We start from the raw sequence: 16,773 nt of genomic DNA on the forward strand, positions 1-16,773 counted from the left end.
CTCAAAAAGCCTACTAATTGACAACATTAATTAATCCGGATAAAAAGTAATTTCCGTCTTTATCTAACGTTTCCGTTTTTATATTTAGTAGTTAATATAAAATAATGTTCCTTTGTTTTTAAATAAATAATAACTATAATATTACAAATACCATTTTTATCACCTTTTAAGGAAATTAAAATAGATATGCTGTATTTAAATTATTAAAGACTATTACAATTAAAATAGAGGTCTCCTAGAGAAATAAGATAATTTTAGTTTGTGTTTATTTTAGTGTTTTTAAAATTAATAAAATCCTTAAATATTTTATTTAGTTGGTGCGAATGAACCACAATAGGATTTTGTGAAATAAAGAAAAACGTTCAAACGAATTTATTACATACTATATAGCTACTATATTTATAGCAAACTTGCAGAGTTGGTATGGATTGACACTTTGGATTTTATAAAAATGCTCTACTTTCTTGTAACTAACAAAATATAAATTCAGTTTTTAATTAGTTCTGTGTTTATCAGGCTAGTTTCAAAAATAGAATATTTAGGGTTCCTCTAAGCTCAAATGTGAACAAAATAAACTTTATTAAAAGCTAATATAATTGGTTCACTTAAATGGTTACGTTACAGGTTCCATAATTGTAAGAAAGTAATAAGTTCAATTATATTACATCTATTAAAATTTTTGAGTAATTAATTTAATGTAGGCAACAAATGATCACAGGTTATTTATCTAATTTAAATTTAACCAATATTCTATGGATCTTGAATGCAATCTTTAGAATGTGTTTAAATACTTGCGTACTAGGTTAAGGTTCTCGGTTAAGGTTAATATTGACTGACATTAAAAACTTGAATCGATAGTGGAAGTTGTAGACATTTTCGGTACGAACGAGCCACTGATTCGATAATTGTTCAGCTATTCGTACACCGCAAATAACCTTGATAGACGTCTAAGACACAAGATTGCAAGACCGTTATTAAACGGTCCACAAAATGGCTGAATAAAGTAGTTCAACATCGTTATTAATGCAAATTTAAATTAATTTTATTTAATAAATATAACACACTATACTTTTTTCCAATCAAAAACACATTTGAAGAATTATAACCCGCAAACAATTTTAAAAACCCTTTTATAAATAAGGTAATTATTAAAAGGCCTATTTCATCTAAACTGCATATATTTTGCTGTAGAAATTACATAGCACCGAATACCAAAAATAAATGTCGCTCTACCTGCTTCGCCCCCTTAAACATTAGAATCGTCTAAGAGTATTTGAAGTAAGGGCAAATTTTACCCACAAATCGCAAGGGGTATTGACCCTCCTGCGATTGACAGAACATACCATGTGCTTGTCACCCCATTAAAATATTACCGCACCATAGGCAGATGTTTTTGAAATAAAACTATTTTTTAAAGATATATACACAAATCTACTTCCTGTGTTAATTTCACAATAGTTATAATGCTCAATAGTAATAAATCCTTTATAAAAAGTGGCTAAATTTTTTGAAATTAAATACATAAAAAATATACTTAATGAAAAGAAAATATTCTGTTACTACTTAGAATAAGGAATATATACATAAGCAATTAAATAACTAAATTAAAAATATCTCGGAAAGTGTGGAATTTTCCACTGTACCACATTATATAAATTAAATGAGAAATAAAGCTGGGCAATGCAAAAACAATCTGATGCAATTTTGGTGTTACAATATTTGATATTGAAAAATAAAAAGAGTAAAAAGACACCCACAACAAGTAGCTTTTATTACAAGTAGCTTAGCGCTAAAGCATAAGCGTGGAAAAAAATTACACAAGTCTTAATAGACCATAAAACTATTCTGTCAACCACCTTTAAGTAACAGAAAAAACAACAAAAGAAAAAAACTGGCAGCCTTTTTAAAAAAGCTTTACTAACAACATGCTTACCGGTATAACAAATCCCGGCCTTTTGGTCTTTTTTTCGTTCTATTAAGACAGACAGCAGTGTTGCCAGATAGACAGCTGAACATTTTTTTAAAAATTCATATATATATATAGTCATCATATAAAAACCAGCGCAGTAGTGAAATAATTATTTATTACCTAATCGTATTTCCTAATGTGCATACTGAATAGACAATTGAAAATGACCATATCAATGAATAATATTAATAAACCACACGCACCCACTACAGCTTTTTATAAAATAAAAAATAACTTCTCTATTGCTTTATAAACAAAAATGAATACTAAAAACTATTCAGCAGCTAGTTAGTATAATGTTCCACAAGTAATGAGAAAGTACCGTTTATAAATTATTACTGCCTGCATAGTATCGTATTTTAGTTATTATTACCTTGAATTGTGTATTTGCTTATCGTGAAATGTACAAAACCAGATTTGAATTCCCCTATCTCAAGATAAAAACAGTGTTATTATAGTCTGTTATTCCTACTCGCTGCCTATTAAAGAAAGTCATTTTACGCTGTTGATGACAGATTAAACTAATATTTACACCGGTAAAATTAGCAAAGCCGTAAAATGGACAAGATTTTTTACAGAAACTGTTAAAACAAACGCTAAACGGAATGCCTATTATAACGATAGTAGGCCATGGACACCGTTATGCACACTTTGGCAACGTTGTCTTGCGTTCGTTCACATTAGAACACCCGCAATGTTCGTGAGCTTTTCCACAGAAAACCACCAAGGAAAATCGCCGAACTATGTCCTCGATTGATTTTTAGATACAGGAATTACAAGAATTAAATTTTCTTTAGTATATCAAGTAATACTATCAAATTCTAATTGAGAGAAAGTGAAAATAACGCAATCCTAGTGGGTTGATTCTAATTTTTTAACCAAGTAAACAGTGTTACGTAGTTCATTTGTTTTAAATTAATTGGTGTCAGTTTTGATAACAATGTCAAAGAAAACAAAATAGAAAATAACGATTGTTTTGATATAAAAGTCGTTATAACTAAACAGAAGTTATACATTTTAATATTGTACATTTCCTAAAACGTAAACATTACAAATCTTAATTTGTTTCCAAACTATGACAAAACTAATTTTATTAAGAAATGACACTTATGAATATCCTTATTCTTTTAATTCGTACCTTACGCGTTTATAAACTTACCAAAGCAAAGAAATTTGTGTGGCAATCCTCTAAACTAGCTCCGTTAGTTTGGAAATTGGGGTGCGTCATATTTGATCCATTTTTAAAAGATTATTCCACAGTTTACACAAAACTAGCACAACACGTCACAAAAAATATCTTAGACCGCACCGCGAAACGTTTACATTTACCGAATAATTTTTTACCTTTCAATAGTAATTGCAAAATGGCGGCAGTAACGAAATAACAAGCTACACTAAAACCGTCGAAAACTCAACCATGAAAACCCTTACCGAGTCACCCGATACGATCCTATCTACGACATACCGTCCTTTATCGTACCGCACCAGCACCAGAAATACGTCCTTTTAAAGTGAACAAGCGTATGTCTGAACTTATTGCAGTTTATTAATCAGTAAGGATCATGGCGGCGTTTTTCAAGCATGGCATTTTGAAAACAGGACAAGTTCTAGCACCAAAAAACGTAAATATTAAAATATAAATATTCTGTATCCTAGTCCACAACACTAGCTTATAATTTGAATTTTGTACGGACCGTCACTCGGTCAGATATACTTCTGTCTAAACACTAAAATCACTGTTTTCACTTGTTTTAGTTCACTGGTTCCCAATAACCTTTTTATTTTTAGGTCTTCCGACGGTGTTATGCCACCAAAGCGGAGAAAAGGAAAGGTTTGGATAGAAAACCTAGTCCAAAATTGAATTCCACAGCTCAATCTTTGTCCGCAAAAGGGTGTGTACCACCTTTACTTTCCTTTTGACAACTACGACTAGCGCGAGTAGCCATTACGGTTGCTTTCCCTTTATTTGGATGTTTCTGCCGTTAGATAGCGTTACCGTCCAGTCAATATATTCGAGGCTGCGCGCAAAAATTCGAATTACTCTTTTTTTAAATTATTTTTGGATATTGAATGTTTTTTTAAGTTCACTTCTTTTGCAAGTTGTTCTGTAATTCATATACCTATCTTATATTTTAGATTTTTACGCCCACGGAAAGAATACATACCGCCGACAGATTTGGACAATCTCTTGCAGAAGTTATTTCAAGAAACTTTAGGAAACACTAACTTAGACACGAGATTAATTAACCTAGATGAACGTTATAGAGTATTTACAGCTTGTTATGAAGCGTTTAACCATAGCGTACCAAATTCACATTTGCATCAAATTGAAACATTAAAAGATATAAGAGATTTTTATTCTACACCAGTGGATACAGGAACACCTTTAGACAAAATGAGGACTATGGAGCTGCCTAGTAATTTACACGTCCAATTTGAATATACTAGATGGAATCCCAGTAAGAATGTAATTAATTATATATTTAATTATATTAATTCAATCTTTTTAGAAACTGATATAGAATTTGGTGGAATAACAGCATTCCCAGAAAGTTCAACTATTGTAACTGGCCTAAAGTATAAAGGAAAATATAAAGGGCACAGACAGTCAACGAAACACCCAAAAATTTAAATGTAATTAAATAACATGTTAAATATAAAATAAATTATTAATAAATGTTTTATTTTGACAATAATGACAGAATGATGACAAACGAACGAAATCATAACCTCTTAATTATTTATAGTATAGATATGGTTTTCAAAAAGAAATTGAAAGTATCAAAAATTTAAGCCAGTTGCTTCAAGAATATAAGGGGATATTCGTATTTTACTTAAACCCAGACATTTTTTGTATAGATGTTACATTTGGTAAATTAATATTTTAAAATTACTTGGACCCAAATTTTTAAGAAATTTTTATTTACAGGATAGATATCATTTTTGAATATCAAAAATTATGAATTTGACAGTGCTTATATATCTTCATTTATGAAGTATATCATATTAATAAATAGTTGTGGTCAAGAATATATAACAATAATTACAATGAGCATTACGTTGATACTTACTGTAGTATTAATACTATTTGTTAGTATTTCAAGGTGAATTAACAATTTTACTTAAATTATTATTATTTAATATATTATATTTTAGGGCTGTTCCTTTTATATTATCATGGTTCTTTGAAAAGAAATATAACATTCCGATTAAAATAGGAAAAATAGGGCTTCCATACTTAAAATTGTGTGATATAATAATATCAAAGAATGAGTATATGATTGTAATTATAAATATTTATTTAACTGTAATTTAATGCTTGATATAATCTATTTTAGCAAATCGATGAGATTGGAATTAAGAGTAGTTTTTTAAATTCAGAACTTACAAAATTAATTACATTGGTGGTTAAGTGTGTAAGAATTAAAAAAACATTAACAAGAAAACCAAAGAATAATGAAACTGTTAAGAAAGAAGTTTTAGATTTTCGTCAAAAAACAATTCCAAATTTCATAAACAGTTTCGCACAGGTAAGATTTACATATAATATGATACACATAGAAGAGCATAAACATATTTTAGTTTATGGCAGTTCATATATATGACTTCTCAGCAATACTTATGCAAGAAGAAAATGAATGCTTAGTACAAACAACAGCTAAGGAACTGCATATTGATGGCAGCATATTGAAGAATGCAAAGTCCCTTTTAGTAACATTTAACACAACAGATACTTTAATAAAGGTTTTTAAGAATAACAATGAATTGAGTCCTAGGCTTGCTGAATTTTCATTTAATATCGCAATGGAGACAGTTCTTGTAGCTCAAGGGCCACTATCTGTAGAGGTAAAAAATAAATTACAAAATAATAAGTCGATAATATAAAATATTATTTAGAGATTAGATATCAAAGTACCTTGCAGTAGAGCAACAATTTCAAATGGATTTTTCTCAGTGTTACATAATCCTAAAAATAAAGCACACTATTCTTCTGATTTAAAAACGCCAAACAAATATGAATTACATGTTACCAAAAATGATAATGGAGATGTGTTAGAAAGAGTTTTACCAATAGTACCTAAGGTATTTAACTTGTTTAGATGATGATGTAAATACTTACTAACTTATATTTGCAGAATTGTTCTATTAAAATTGAAAATACTTCCCTCCAAGGAGAACTAAGTAATGGCACTATTAACTGTGCATCTTCTATAAAGACAATGGGCTTGATTTATCATACAATATCTCAAAATGACAGCAATAAAACTTTGTTTAATTTTTTTTTGAAGCACTTTGATTTAAAGCATGATTTAAACAAAACCATTCAATTGAAGCATCTTATTGTTGATGCTAAGGTAAAAATACAAATAAAATATTAATGGGTTTAGTAAAATTAATATACTGATTTGATTAATAAGATTGCATATGTATTAACTATATTGGATAGAATTTGTCCTAAATAATAAAATACTTTTTTTTAGCTGAAAAATAAAATTATCAACATTTATTTGCAACAGCAAAACCTACTTATAACTTATGATCATTCTGTTTTATTTAAATGGCTTTCTGAAAACATACCACAAAGAACTAATCTGAACAATATAGAGCAATCTAGTAACATTGATTGTACATCGGTGTATCTTACAAAGAAACGTTATTCAATGGTGGAAGAAATTATAAAAGATATTTCCCTAAACTTTTGTGCTGAAATTTCTAACGTCATGGCTATTATTAAATTACATCAACAAAGTTCATCAACTTTTGCTATAAATAAAGTTAGATTAATGTTAGATCAAGTACAAGAAAGCAGAGGTAAGCAGTTAGTTTATGTATTAGTTATATGTTATATGTGTACATTGACCAGGTTCTCAGTATGAATCTTATTTCGCGAATTTGCTATTTTCTGATAGACATTGGCAAGTTGAATTGTTAATAGAATCATTATGGTGGTCATTTAAAGAATGGGATGAGAATACAATATCTAAGGTTTGTTTATTATTTGTATATTGTATTAAAATAATTATATTTCACATTATATGTTATCTTTGTAAAAGGTGATGCATTTGTGGGGTACACCTTTTTATTTAGGAATGGGCTTAATTAAATTTTGCACATCGGAAAATGAAGATTTTAAACTCTACTCCATTTTGGACACAGTTCATCTGGAATGGTCCCTGAAATTGGCTGATTTTGCTTTATTAGCTCTAAGGTATTTTTTTTACTATTTGTTAGATAATATTAGATCAGATTCTTTTAATATCATAAATAGTATGATTAATTAACAATACCCTTAATTATTCTTATATTTAAGGAAAGCGCACATAGAGTGTTTAGTATATACTTTAAGAATATGTTTTAGATCACTTTTAAGTTATAAGTTCCGGATAAAGAATATATTGAACAAGAAAAGAAGTGTTAATAAAAAGAAATTTAATTTTACTACCAGCATTGTGATGACTCATTTTAATTGTTTTTTGCAGTCACAAAATAACGGTAAGGAAATTTGTACACAAACAGATAAAAATCATATAGCAAATGTAAAGTCCCCGGTCTATATATTAGAAAACCAGTTGTAGTAGTGTGCTGTGTTTGGGCCTTGTCATATATTGAGAATATTCATCTAGACGTCTAGTGGAAGTAGATATTTAACAGAATAGTGAATAATTCACGGAAGAAATCGAAAACTGTTTTGGGTTATTTCTTAATAATAATTCTTATTCGGTAGTTGTAATTAAATCTCATGTTATACATTAGGTGCAGTTTACATTATAGTGATTGCATATGTCGATATCCCAACAAGAAATACCTATTTTGGAAACAGATTTTTAATCTTTGCTCAAAAAGATGTTTTTTTATTAGTTAGACCAGGGATTTTCTAATTAATGTGTTAGAATTGAATTAGCTTTATTATTTCATACATCTTATTATATTAATATTTTTTAGTTATATTAGACAATAGTTATATACTTATATTAGGTGCTTGTATGTGGTCTGATTATTTTTTCACTTTAAAAAGGAATTTTTATATATCTGAATTAACTCATGACTGTTTGCGCTTAGCATTGTCGTAGTAGATCCACTTTTCATCGCCAGTCCTAATAGACCATAGAAACTCTTTTACTTTTGCCTGGCAAGCAATGAAACGGTTCGAAAAGGCATTTTCAGCCAATCCCCTAAGTAGCCATTTCCCTATCACATTAAATGTCTGGAAACAGTTGATTCATCAAAAGCTTAGCAGTTGTATGAGTTTTTTGAAATTTTGACGTTGACGTTGGTTTTTGTCCAATAAGACCGTTGTTTGTCATTGACATCAATATCTTCACGTTAAATCAAAACTGAAACGGGCAATTAGAATATTATGTATCAGTATTATAAATTTTAACGTCCACAATTGGCTGGCGTCTGTATTTATTAAATAAATCAATAATACTCAATGAAAACTACTATCTTATGTAAAGAAATGCCAAAAAAACAATAATTCGCATTACACCAATGGATATGGGTGACAAAAAATACATGCAAACACCTAATATTATGTTATTTTAAATTGATATTCTGTAACTTTTGCATGACGTTTTCTGTTTACAGTTATGACATAAAATTAAACTATGATTACAACTATTACGTTTCTTCATGTGAAATAAATACGTTATTTATTTTTCTTAGAATATTTTGTGTCAAGATTAGATGCAATAACAATTGAGACTAATCCACAATTGTCCAGTTTCAAATTTGAGGAGTTTAAAGTATTTACCTTGAATAATACTGGTGATTATTACACTTGCATAAGAACTGAGGATATTTTGAACTACAAGATATTTATTAAAATGGTTCAATTAGATTATATTAAAAAAAATGGCTCCGTAGAATATGATGTTACTTTTTGGGATGACAATATAGCTTATTGGTCAGCAAACTTTCACTTGAAGGCATTACTCTTACTGAGGTAACATTACATTTACGTAATAAATATTTATACATACATTAGACAGATAATCGGTGTCGCTTCATATACTTCAAACAATATTAATGTATTACTAATAGTTTGATATTAATTAGTAAATCTGTTTTAGAGATATAACTGATTTTCAGAAACAGGTTTTGAATATAATTTCAATCCATAATGCTCCACCAAAGAAGGAAATCGATTCCTTAAAGATTATAAAATGCAGAGTTTTGGGAAAATTTGAATTTTACATTGATATTAGTAAGAATCATTCCGCTAAAGTTGTCTTAGGTAAGTATTATATGAATATCAGCTTAAATAATTCTAATTTGAATAACAAAGCATACATTTTAGCTTATATCAATATTTCAATCATGTACCAATCCACTATTTATTAACTGCTGCATCGTGAAACTTCATACATTTCATTTTCATTTAATCTTGGCTGGATCCCGTTTCCCATCATAATTAATTACAGTTGATTATTTTATACTGTAACATCAGTACCGTTAATATCGTTATGTCACACGTGAATTTATAATAAACGTGGAACCAGATAGTCGCGAGTCAATGAAACACATTCTGTTATTCACCTTAGCATCCCATTCTCATATATTTGGGTCATATTGATATTGCTTTTACGTTATTTATATTATTTATACACCGTTTTTTTTGTAAAATCTACGAATTAATTGCAACGCCAAATAGTTTGTTAAATTTGACAAATCAATGACCAAGAATCTGGGTATTTGTATTAAAATACTGCTGTAGTTGTATATAATATGTTTTTCTTAGAATAATAATGACTAAAACAAATCTCGATTCTAATTTCTAATGTAGTTATACACATTTTTTGCTGTAATATCGACACTCCGGTATATATGAACATCTCATATGAGCATCATAATTTATTAAACACATAGGATTGGAAATCGTTGTCTTGAATTAAATGACCGAGATTCCTGAATAGTGGAAAAAATTATGTAATACTCTGCCATATTAAGGTCATTAGTGAAATATTTCAATTTGAAATAAAATGTAAAAAAAATGTCAGGTTGTTATAAAAACACAAACAGTAAAATATCAACAAATCATATTCATATCTTTGATGTTCTTATTGGAACAAAATCTGTGTTCTTTAATTATTGATTAACTGCTAACCTAGCACAACTAATTAGCTACTTGTTTTAGACGACGTTTCACTTTGTGAACTTAAACATAATGCAGATGAAGAAAGGAGCGTAAATCACATAATAAATACAATTACAATCGCAATAGATAATTCTGATATTTTTGACATAAGAGGTCTTACTTATAAAAGACTGTTTGAAGATGAAGCTGCCGCTGAAAAAATTAAGGCAGAGAGAATTGAAGCTGGCTGTCCAGATAACTATAATAAAAATCGGACTTATTTAATTCAAATTGATGTATTTAAGGTATAACATGAATATATGAATGAAAATATATTGATATACACATTTACAGGTTGTATTTCCACATGAACATAATTATGCTGAAGCTGTGCAGAATCAATTCTTATCTGTTGTTAAATGGTTGAAAATGGTACATAAAAATCCCAATGCTACTTCAATCAAGCCGCCAATACTGCAGGACTGGTTAATAAAAGTTAGACAGAGTTGCATGATACAATTTTTACTATAATATCCTATAATTTTATTCTAGATCCAGGAGTGCATATTTGAAATGAGTGATGATCCCTTTGAAGTGAAATTGCGAGATAATTTCGAACTGTTGGTGGATGAATACAATGAAAGTCTAAAAAGGCACAAAATGTTAAAAGAAAAGGTGAGTTTGTTTTAACATAGTTTTTTCATAAGTAACTTATTGGTATTGAAATTCGTGTCTAGATTAGTGAACTGCTAAAAGTACACCTTCACATGCACACAGGAAAGGTGGAAGATTTATATGCCATTTTGAAAAAGAAAAATGCAGATATATATGTACAGCGATCTAAATTAATGTATCAAGCAGCACCCCAACGAACTACACTTTTTGCTTGGACCATGATTGATGTCGAGCTTATGGTAAGACTATACTTTTAAGATTTAATAAAATCATATCTTGAACAACTATCTGAATCCAGTGTTCCATTATACTTTTTTTTTATTACTCTTCGTGAGTCCACAATCTGCCCTATTGGCAATAAGTATTTCTTATGTCTATATTATATATACATGGCATGTAGAAAATCACTTCATTAAGCAATCTTCTGTATAAAATATTATCTTAATTAATTAGTCTTATTCTAAAGCTTATTCTAAAGTCTACGTATGTCCAGTAATCAGATCAGGTGGTGTTACACACGTTGAATTACACTCGTTATAGGTTCTAGAGGAATATCGCGTTGTATCACTTTATTTGAAATATAGTACGGAGCATCAACAATGGCACGCAACACCTTATTTTGGAATCGTTGAATGATTGATATATTAGATTTGCTAGCGGTACCCCATAGTTGGATTCCATATGCCCAAATGGGCTTGAGTATAGACTCATACAGCAATACCTTGTTATCAAATGATAACTTGGATTTGCGCCCGATGAACCAATACATTTGATATCATTTCAGACCCAGCTGTTTCCGTTTAGAGAGTATGTGCTTCTTCCAGGTTAGGCGTCGATCTAAGTACCCTTATTTTGTGGTATGGAGCAAGATATTTAACATGCCCTACTTGGGGGAGTTGACGATGATTGATATTCACTGGTGGACATGTTCTTCTACGCAGGGTAAACGTTATATGCGTGGATTTTGTTTCATTGGCTTTAATGCGCCATGTCTTCAACCATAATTGTATTATTGCTCCAGGTGGGTTTGTAGGTTTATTGATGCTGTGACTGGATCTTCGTGGGATGCTAAGATTGCTGTATCGTCTGCATATGTTGCCACAGTAGTTATTTTTGTGGTGGGCAGATCAGCTGTATACAGAAGATACAGTACTGGACCCAGTACACTACCTTGCTGAACTCCTGAATATATGGGATTTAATTCGGTATGTTCATCGCCTTGATTTACAATAAAATGTCTATCAGTGAGATACGATTTTAGTAACTGATAGTCCGGATGAGGGAGAAGTTTCTTTAGTTTAACCTGCAAGCCCGTATGCCATACTTTGTCAAGCCTGAGATATGTCTAGAAAAGCAGCCGAACAATATCTTTTGGCATTTAGGTCAGCGTTTATTTTGTTTACAAGTCTATGCACTTGTGCTATAGTCCCATGCTTATTGCGAAAGCCAAACTGATGTTCTGGAATAATTTTTCTTTTTTCTATTATATAGTTTAGCTTTTTTATGTATAATTTCTCGAAAACTTTCGAGATTATCGCTAATAAACTTATAGGTCGGTAGGAGGTCACATCTGGTATTTTTCGTGGTTTAAGAATCATTAATATTTTAGCTACTTTTCAGATACTAGGGAAGTAATTAATTCGTAGAATAGCATTGAATATAAATGTTAATAGTTTTATACCCTTTTCTGATAGTTCTTTTAAAATGTTGCCAGTAATTAAGTCATAACCAGGAGCTTTATTAATATTAATCTCTCTCATTATTGTTTGTTTAACTTTTTTGACCGTTAATTTCTCGTGCGGTAAATCCATTTGAAATGGCGAATCTAGAAAGCTAGTAATTTTATTTTCCTCATCTTTATGTAGCTGAGACTGGAAAGGTTTAAAACATTTTTTAAGTATTTTGCGAAAATGTCGGCCTTCCCTTTATTGCTTCTCGCCCAATTATTTTCGTTTGTTTTAGGTGGGTTATGCTGCTGGGATCTCCTAAGCTTTTTTGTTGCTTTCCACAACGAATAGTCTGTAGCCTCAGTTGATGCCAAGTTTTCTAGGTATTCTTGAATGCCTTGATTTTGTTCAATTTGGATTAATTCTTTCAGCTCTTTTATTAGGGCAATAAATTTTCTTTTATTCTCCTCAGTCCTTTGCTGTTGCCAATTTCGTCGTAAGTTTTTTTTTCTGCTATCTTTGTCTGTATTGTACATGATATATGTGTATTTTTTCTTGGAAATGCTTCACTGTTAGGAGTCGCGGAATATGCTGCCTCCTGTATATTTTTTGTAAGATTTATTGCTGCTATTTCTATATCCATTTCAGTTTGTAACGGTAAGTTTAGAGAGATGTTCCAGTTAGTTCTATTATTGCACAGAGAAGGAGGTTTATCTTTGATGGTAATTTTTGAAGAAATTGTTACTATTATTGGTGAATGATCAGAAGACAGGTCGAAACATGATTCTGCCTGACAGTTTTTTGGATCAATATTTTTTGTAATACAGAAATCTATTGTATCTGGTTTTTTATTTCTGTCTGAAGGCCAATATGTTGGTTCACCGGTAGAGATATGTTGTAAGTTATCTGTCCTTATTGCTTTTAGCAGTTCTCTACCTTTTGAGGTTATTATTCTTGAACCCCACATTAAATGTTTTGCATTATAATCTCCTCCGGCTATAAATCTATTACCTAGCGTACTGAAGAATTCTTGAAACTGTTCTGCCTTGTTGTTATGTTTGGGTGGGCAATATATCGCAGAAATTGTTAATGGTCCATGGACTTCCTCTATGGTTATACTGGTAGCTTGCAGGTAGCCTTTGCGGAATTTTTCTATTACATTGTACTATTACAATTATTACAACTATTACATTGTACATACAAATTTGTTCAAACTTAGAACTATTTTATTTCTACATCGCGAGAATTTTAACTTTAATCAATAATTTAATCAAATGAATCTACACAATTATGTGATAAACAAAGGTAACAGTCAGTTTTCTACTTAAAAACAATTCTCTCTTTGAACAATTTTATCTTTGAATTGTGTGAATTTAATTTTACTTAATGACTTAGTGAATAAATCAGCACAATTCTCAGATGAACAAACATATTTAATTACTAGTTCTTTCTTTAAATAAAGTTCCTTTATAAAATGATATTTTATATCAATGTGTTTGCTTCTTTTGGAGTTTTCAAAGTTTTTGATCATGGAAATAGCACTCTGGTTATCAACAAATAACATCACTTCTCTACTTTCATTTAAGTCTCTTAGATGTCCTTTGAGATTCAATAATTCTTGTGCTGCTAAACCTGCAGATATGTATTCTGCTTCCATTGAACTCAACGCTACACAGTTCTGTTTCCGAGAATGCCACGCCACTGGGTTACCGTTATGAAATGCTATACAACCACTAACACTCTTCTTTGTTGTACGATCACCTCCCCAATCTGCGTCGCTCATACCTTGTAATCCACTGTTGCCCTTACTATATAACAATCCATGGTCTTTTGTACCACTGAGGTATCGTACTACCCTTTTTGCAGCTTTCCATGCTCCTTTTATTGGTCTATCTAAAAATCTACTTAAATACGAAACACTGTATGCAATATCCGGTCTTGTAACCAAAGATATATACATGAGGCTGCATACTAATCTTCTAAACGGTACATCTTTGATAACTTCTTCACTTTCATCAACATGAAAGTTGACTTCCATTGGTGTAGCTATTGTTTTACCGTCTTGCATGTTGTATTCATTTAATAATCGTTGAATGATGCCTTTTTGGTGTATCTTCAGTCAATCGGTGGTCTTGTCCATTTCCATTCCGAGAAATCGTTTAACTTCGGTTATCTTTCTAATTTTAAATATTTCATACAGATGTTGCATCAAGTTTGCTGTTTGATATTCAGGTCCTGTTATTAGGGCATCATCAACAAATACAACAAGATGAACATTATCTTTAGAGTACAGACAATAGTCATACTCAGATCTTTAAACTTCAGCTTGTTCATTACCTCATTAAATTTAGTGTTTCAACATTTAGGTTCATTTCTCAAACCATACAATGCTCGATTTAACTTGAAATACTTTGTTTCTGTATCTAGGCCCTCTGGTTTCTTTATATATATGTCCTTATCTATTGTACCATTTAAGAATGCTGTTGGAACGTCTATTTGCTGTATCTATCAACCAGTCCTTTTGAATAGATACTGATATTAAAATTCTTATTGTTTGTAGCCTGCACACTGGAGCATAACCGAACTCTTCACCACTAAATGGTACTTGGAATCCTTTAGCTACTAATCTTGCCTTTTTTGTATCATTGTCTTTTAGCTTGAATAGCCACTTTGTTTCAATGGCTTTACTTCCTTCTGGCAACTCGGTCGGGCTCCATGTTCTTAATCTTTCATGTGATTTTATTTCATTATTTATTGCTTCTCCCATTCTTCTTTTTCATAAGCCTCATTAAATGTAGTTGGTGTTTCTTCCGTTGAAGTGAGCAGACAATAGGCGACATATAGCTCATAGTCGTCTAGTTTCCTTGGTCTCGAGGTTTTTCTTCCTGAACTAGTTTCCTCCAATTTAGGCAAGATAGATTCATTTTCATCAGGTTCGTCATCACTGTCTGTTGTCTGCTCTTTAATGCTTTCTTCGTCATCACTCAAATTCTTGTTTTCTTCCTCTTGCAAAACTGGCTGCCTCGGTTTACTCACAGATTCTTCTTTGGAATTTTCTATGCACGTCTTATATAATGTACTTTCATCAAACCTTGCGTCTCGCGACTTTATGACTATCCTCCTCCTGTATAGCCCACCATCACGGCTTTTCCTGCTCTTGGGTCTAGCTTGTTGCATTTTGGTAAGATAGTGTACCATGCTCGGCATCCAAAGATTCTAAGTTTATTTAGATCATTTCGCCGGTTCCACATTCCTGATGGTGTTTTTCCTCTTGGTAATGCTGCGGTTGGTCTCCTATTTAGTTCGTATGCAGAACATTTAAGTGCTTCTCCCCAGAGATATTTTGGAATCCCTGACTCAAGTATTTTTGTTCTAATCATATTTAATAAGGTCCTATTTAATCTTTCCGCCTTTCCATTACTTTGCGGTGAGTGGGCTATTGCTATATTCTAAATGAATCCCCTGTTTCCTACAAAATAGCTTTACTCCGTACTGTCTTTCTAATTCATTAATGTATTGTTTGAAATTCTCTTCAGCTTCATTTTCTGTCTTAAGGATTTTTACTCTGGTAAAATGAGACAAATCATCTAGTATTTTCTATCCATCCTATTATAAATATCTTCCTCAAATTCAATTCAATTCAAATATTGGGTTTGTTAGCCTATAAATATCCGAATGAATTAACTCTTCTATTGCACTTGTTCTCGTCTCCTTGCAGAAAGAAAGAAAGACTCCTGGTTGTTTTAGCTTCTACGCACACAGAACAACGTTTATCCATCTTCTTAAATCCCAATTGTATTGATATTTATATGAAAATTCTAATGCTTTCTAACTAAACGCTTCTTCATTGGGTTCAATAGCTTTTCATTCTACCTGTAATTCTGTTCAACCCCTTGTTCCTAGTTTCCAATACTTCTCTGGTCCTTGCAACTTACACATGGTTTATTTTCTAAACTCTTCTCCATTACTAATTGTTACATTGATTACAATGTTTTCTTTATCCTACCGATAATTATGTTGGACCCCATGTTACTCGTTTACTAGTGTTTCCCTGTTCGTTGTAAATTATACACGTGGTTGATTTTCTAAACTCTTAATTACTTCGTTGATTACAATGTTTCCTTCTATCCTACTGATAATTCTGTTGGATCTCATGTTACAGTTTACTAGTGCTTCACTGATCCTTGTATATTATACACGTGATTGACCTTCCAAACTCTTAACCACTGCACCACTATTTACTACATTGATTACAATATTTTCTTCCTTCTTACTGATAACTCAAGATCACATTTTTCTAGTTTTCTGGTGTTCCTTCTGATGGTCATTGATCTTTGAGTGCTCTAGTGCCCCGAAATTAATTTTCGTCTGTTGCATACAGCCAT

General features: G+C 31.0%; 3 protein-coding genes and 1 long non-coding RNA gene across 8 annotated transcripts in view; 3 read left to right on the forward strand and 1 right to left on the reverse strand.

Moving 5' to 3' along the window:
* The window catches only part of skd (mediator complex subunit skuld), a 53,005-nt gene extending 49,599 nt beyond the window's left edge, over positions 1 to 3,406 (reverse strand). For all 3 annotated transcript variants that reach the window (XM_076419340.1, XM_076419344.1, XM_076419332.1), the window contains exon 1: positions 3,129 to 3,406. In XM_076419340.1, the coding sequence (XP_076275455.1) occupies positions 3,129 to 3,197 (69 nt within the window). In that variant the 5' untranslated portion in view covers positions 3,198 to 3,406. The remainder of the gene's footprint in view (positions 1 to 3,128) is intronic.
* A 47-nt stretch (positions 3,407 to 3,453) lies between these two features.
* Positions 3,454 to 4,646, forward strand: mRpL50 (mitochondrial ribosomal protein L50). The gene is made up of 4 exons (XM_076419665.1): positions 3,454 to 3,591; positions 3,758 to 3,861; positions 4,106 to 4,428; positions 4,480 to 4,646. Exons 1-4 carry the CDS (start codon positions 3,532 to 3,534, stop codon positions 4,599 to 4,601), a joined length of 609 nt encoding a protein of 202 aa, XP_076275780.1. The 5' UTR covers positions 3,454 to 3,531; the 3' UTR covers positions 4,602 to 4,646.
* A 16-nt stretch (positions 4,647 to 4,662) lies between these two features.
* Positions 4,663 to 16,773, forward strand: part of hob (bridge-like lipid transfer protein family member hobbit) — a 42,106-nt gene continuing 29,995 nt past the window's right edge. For all 3 annotated transcript variants that reach the window (XM_076419304.1, XM_076419312.1, XM_076419321.1), the window contains exons 1-17: positions 4,663 to 4,840; positions 4,899 to 5,073; positions 5,126 to 5,252; positions 5,308 to 5,499; positions 5,552 to 5,815; positions 5,867 to 6,052; positions 6,106 to 6,324; positions 6,451 to 6,781; positions 6,834 to 6,955; positions 7,024 to 7,178; positions 7,329 to 7,462; positions 8,636 to 8,915; positions 9,043 to 9,206; positions 10,107 to 10,351; positions 10,401 to 10,541; positions 10,599 to 10,721; positions 10,784 to 10,960. In XM_076419304.1, the coding sequence (XP_076275419.1) occupies positions 4,961 to 5,073; positions 5,126 to 5,252; positions 5,308 to 5,499; positions 5,552 to 5,815; positions 5,867 to 6,052; positions 6,106 to 6,324; positions 6,451 to 6,781; positions 6,834 to 6,955; positions 7,024 to 7,178; positions 7,329 to 7,462; positions 8,636 to 8,915; positions 9,043 to 9,206; positions 10,107 to 10,351; positions 10,401 to 10,541; positions 10,599 to 10,721; positions 10,784 to 10,960 (2,973 nt within the window). In that variant the 5' untranslated portion in view covers positions 4,663 to 4,840; positions 4,899 to 4,960. The remainder of the gene's footprint in view (positions 4,841 to 4,898; positions 5,074 to 5,125; positions 5,253 to 5,307; positions 5,500 to 5,551; positions 5,816 to 5,866; positions 6,053 to 6,105; positions 6,325 to 6,450; positions 6,782 to 6,833; positions 6,956 to 7,023; positions 7,179 to 7,328; positions 7,463 to 8,635; positions 8,916 to 9,042; positions 9,207 to 10,106; positions 10,352 to 10,400; positions 10,542 to 10,598; positions 10,722 to 10,783; positions 10,961 to 16,773) is intronic.
* LOC143206924 (uncharacterized) lies at positions 11,546 to 11,941 on the forward strand. Its single transcript, XR_013008562.1, has 2 exons — positions 11,546 to 11,663; positions 11,743 to 11,941. It is a non-coding gene; the product is annotated as an uncharacterized LOC143206924 (long non-coding RNA).

This window comes from Rhynchophorus ferrugineus, unplaced genomic scaffold (genome assembly GCF_030347505.1).
Source record: "Rhynchophorus ferrugineus isolate W39M unplaced genomic scaffold, kcgeb_rfMv2 rfM1, whole genome shotgun sequence".
Classification (NCBI taxonomy): Eukaryota; Metazoa; Arthropoda; class Insecta; order Coleoptera; family Curculionidae; genus Rhynchophorus; species Rhynchophorus ferrugineus.

Coding starts and splice junctions, on each gene's coding strand:
- mRpL50 (XM_076419665.1), top strand. CDS start 3,532: ATGGCGGCGTTTTTCAAGCATGGCATTTTGAAAACAGGACAAGTTCTA. Junction 3,592..3,757: donor AAGTTCTAGCACCAAAAAAC/GTAAATATTAAA, acceptor TTTTATTTTTAG/GTCTTCCGACGGTGTTATGC. Junction 3,862..4,105: donor CAATCTTTGTCCGCAAAAGG/GTGTGTACCACC, acceptor CTTATATTTTAG/ATTTTTACGCCCACGGAAAG.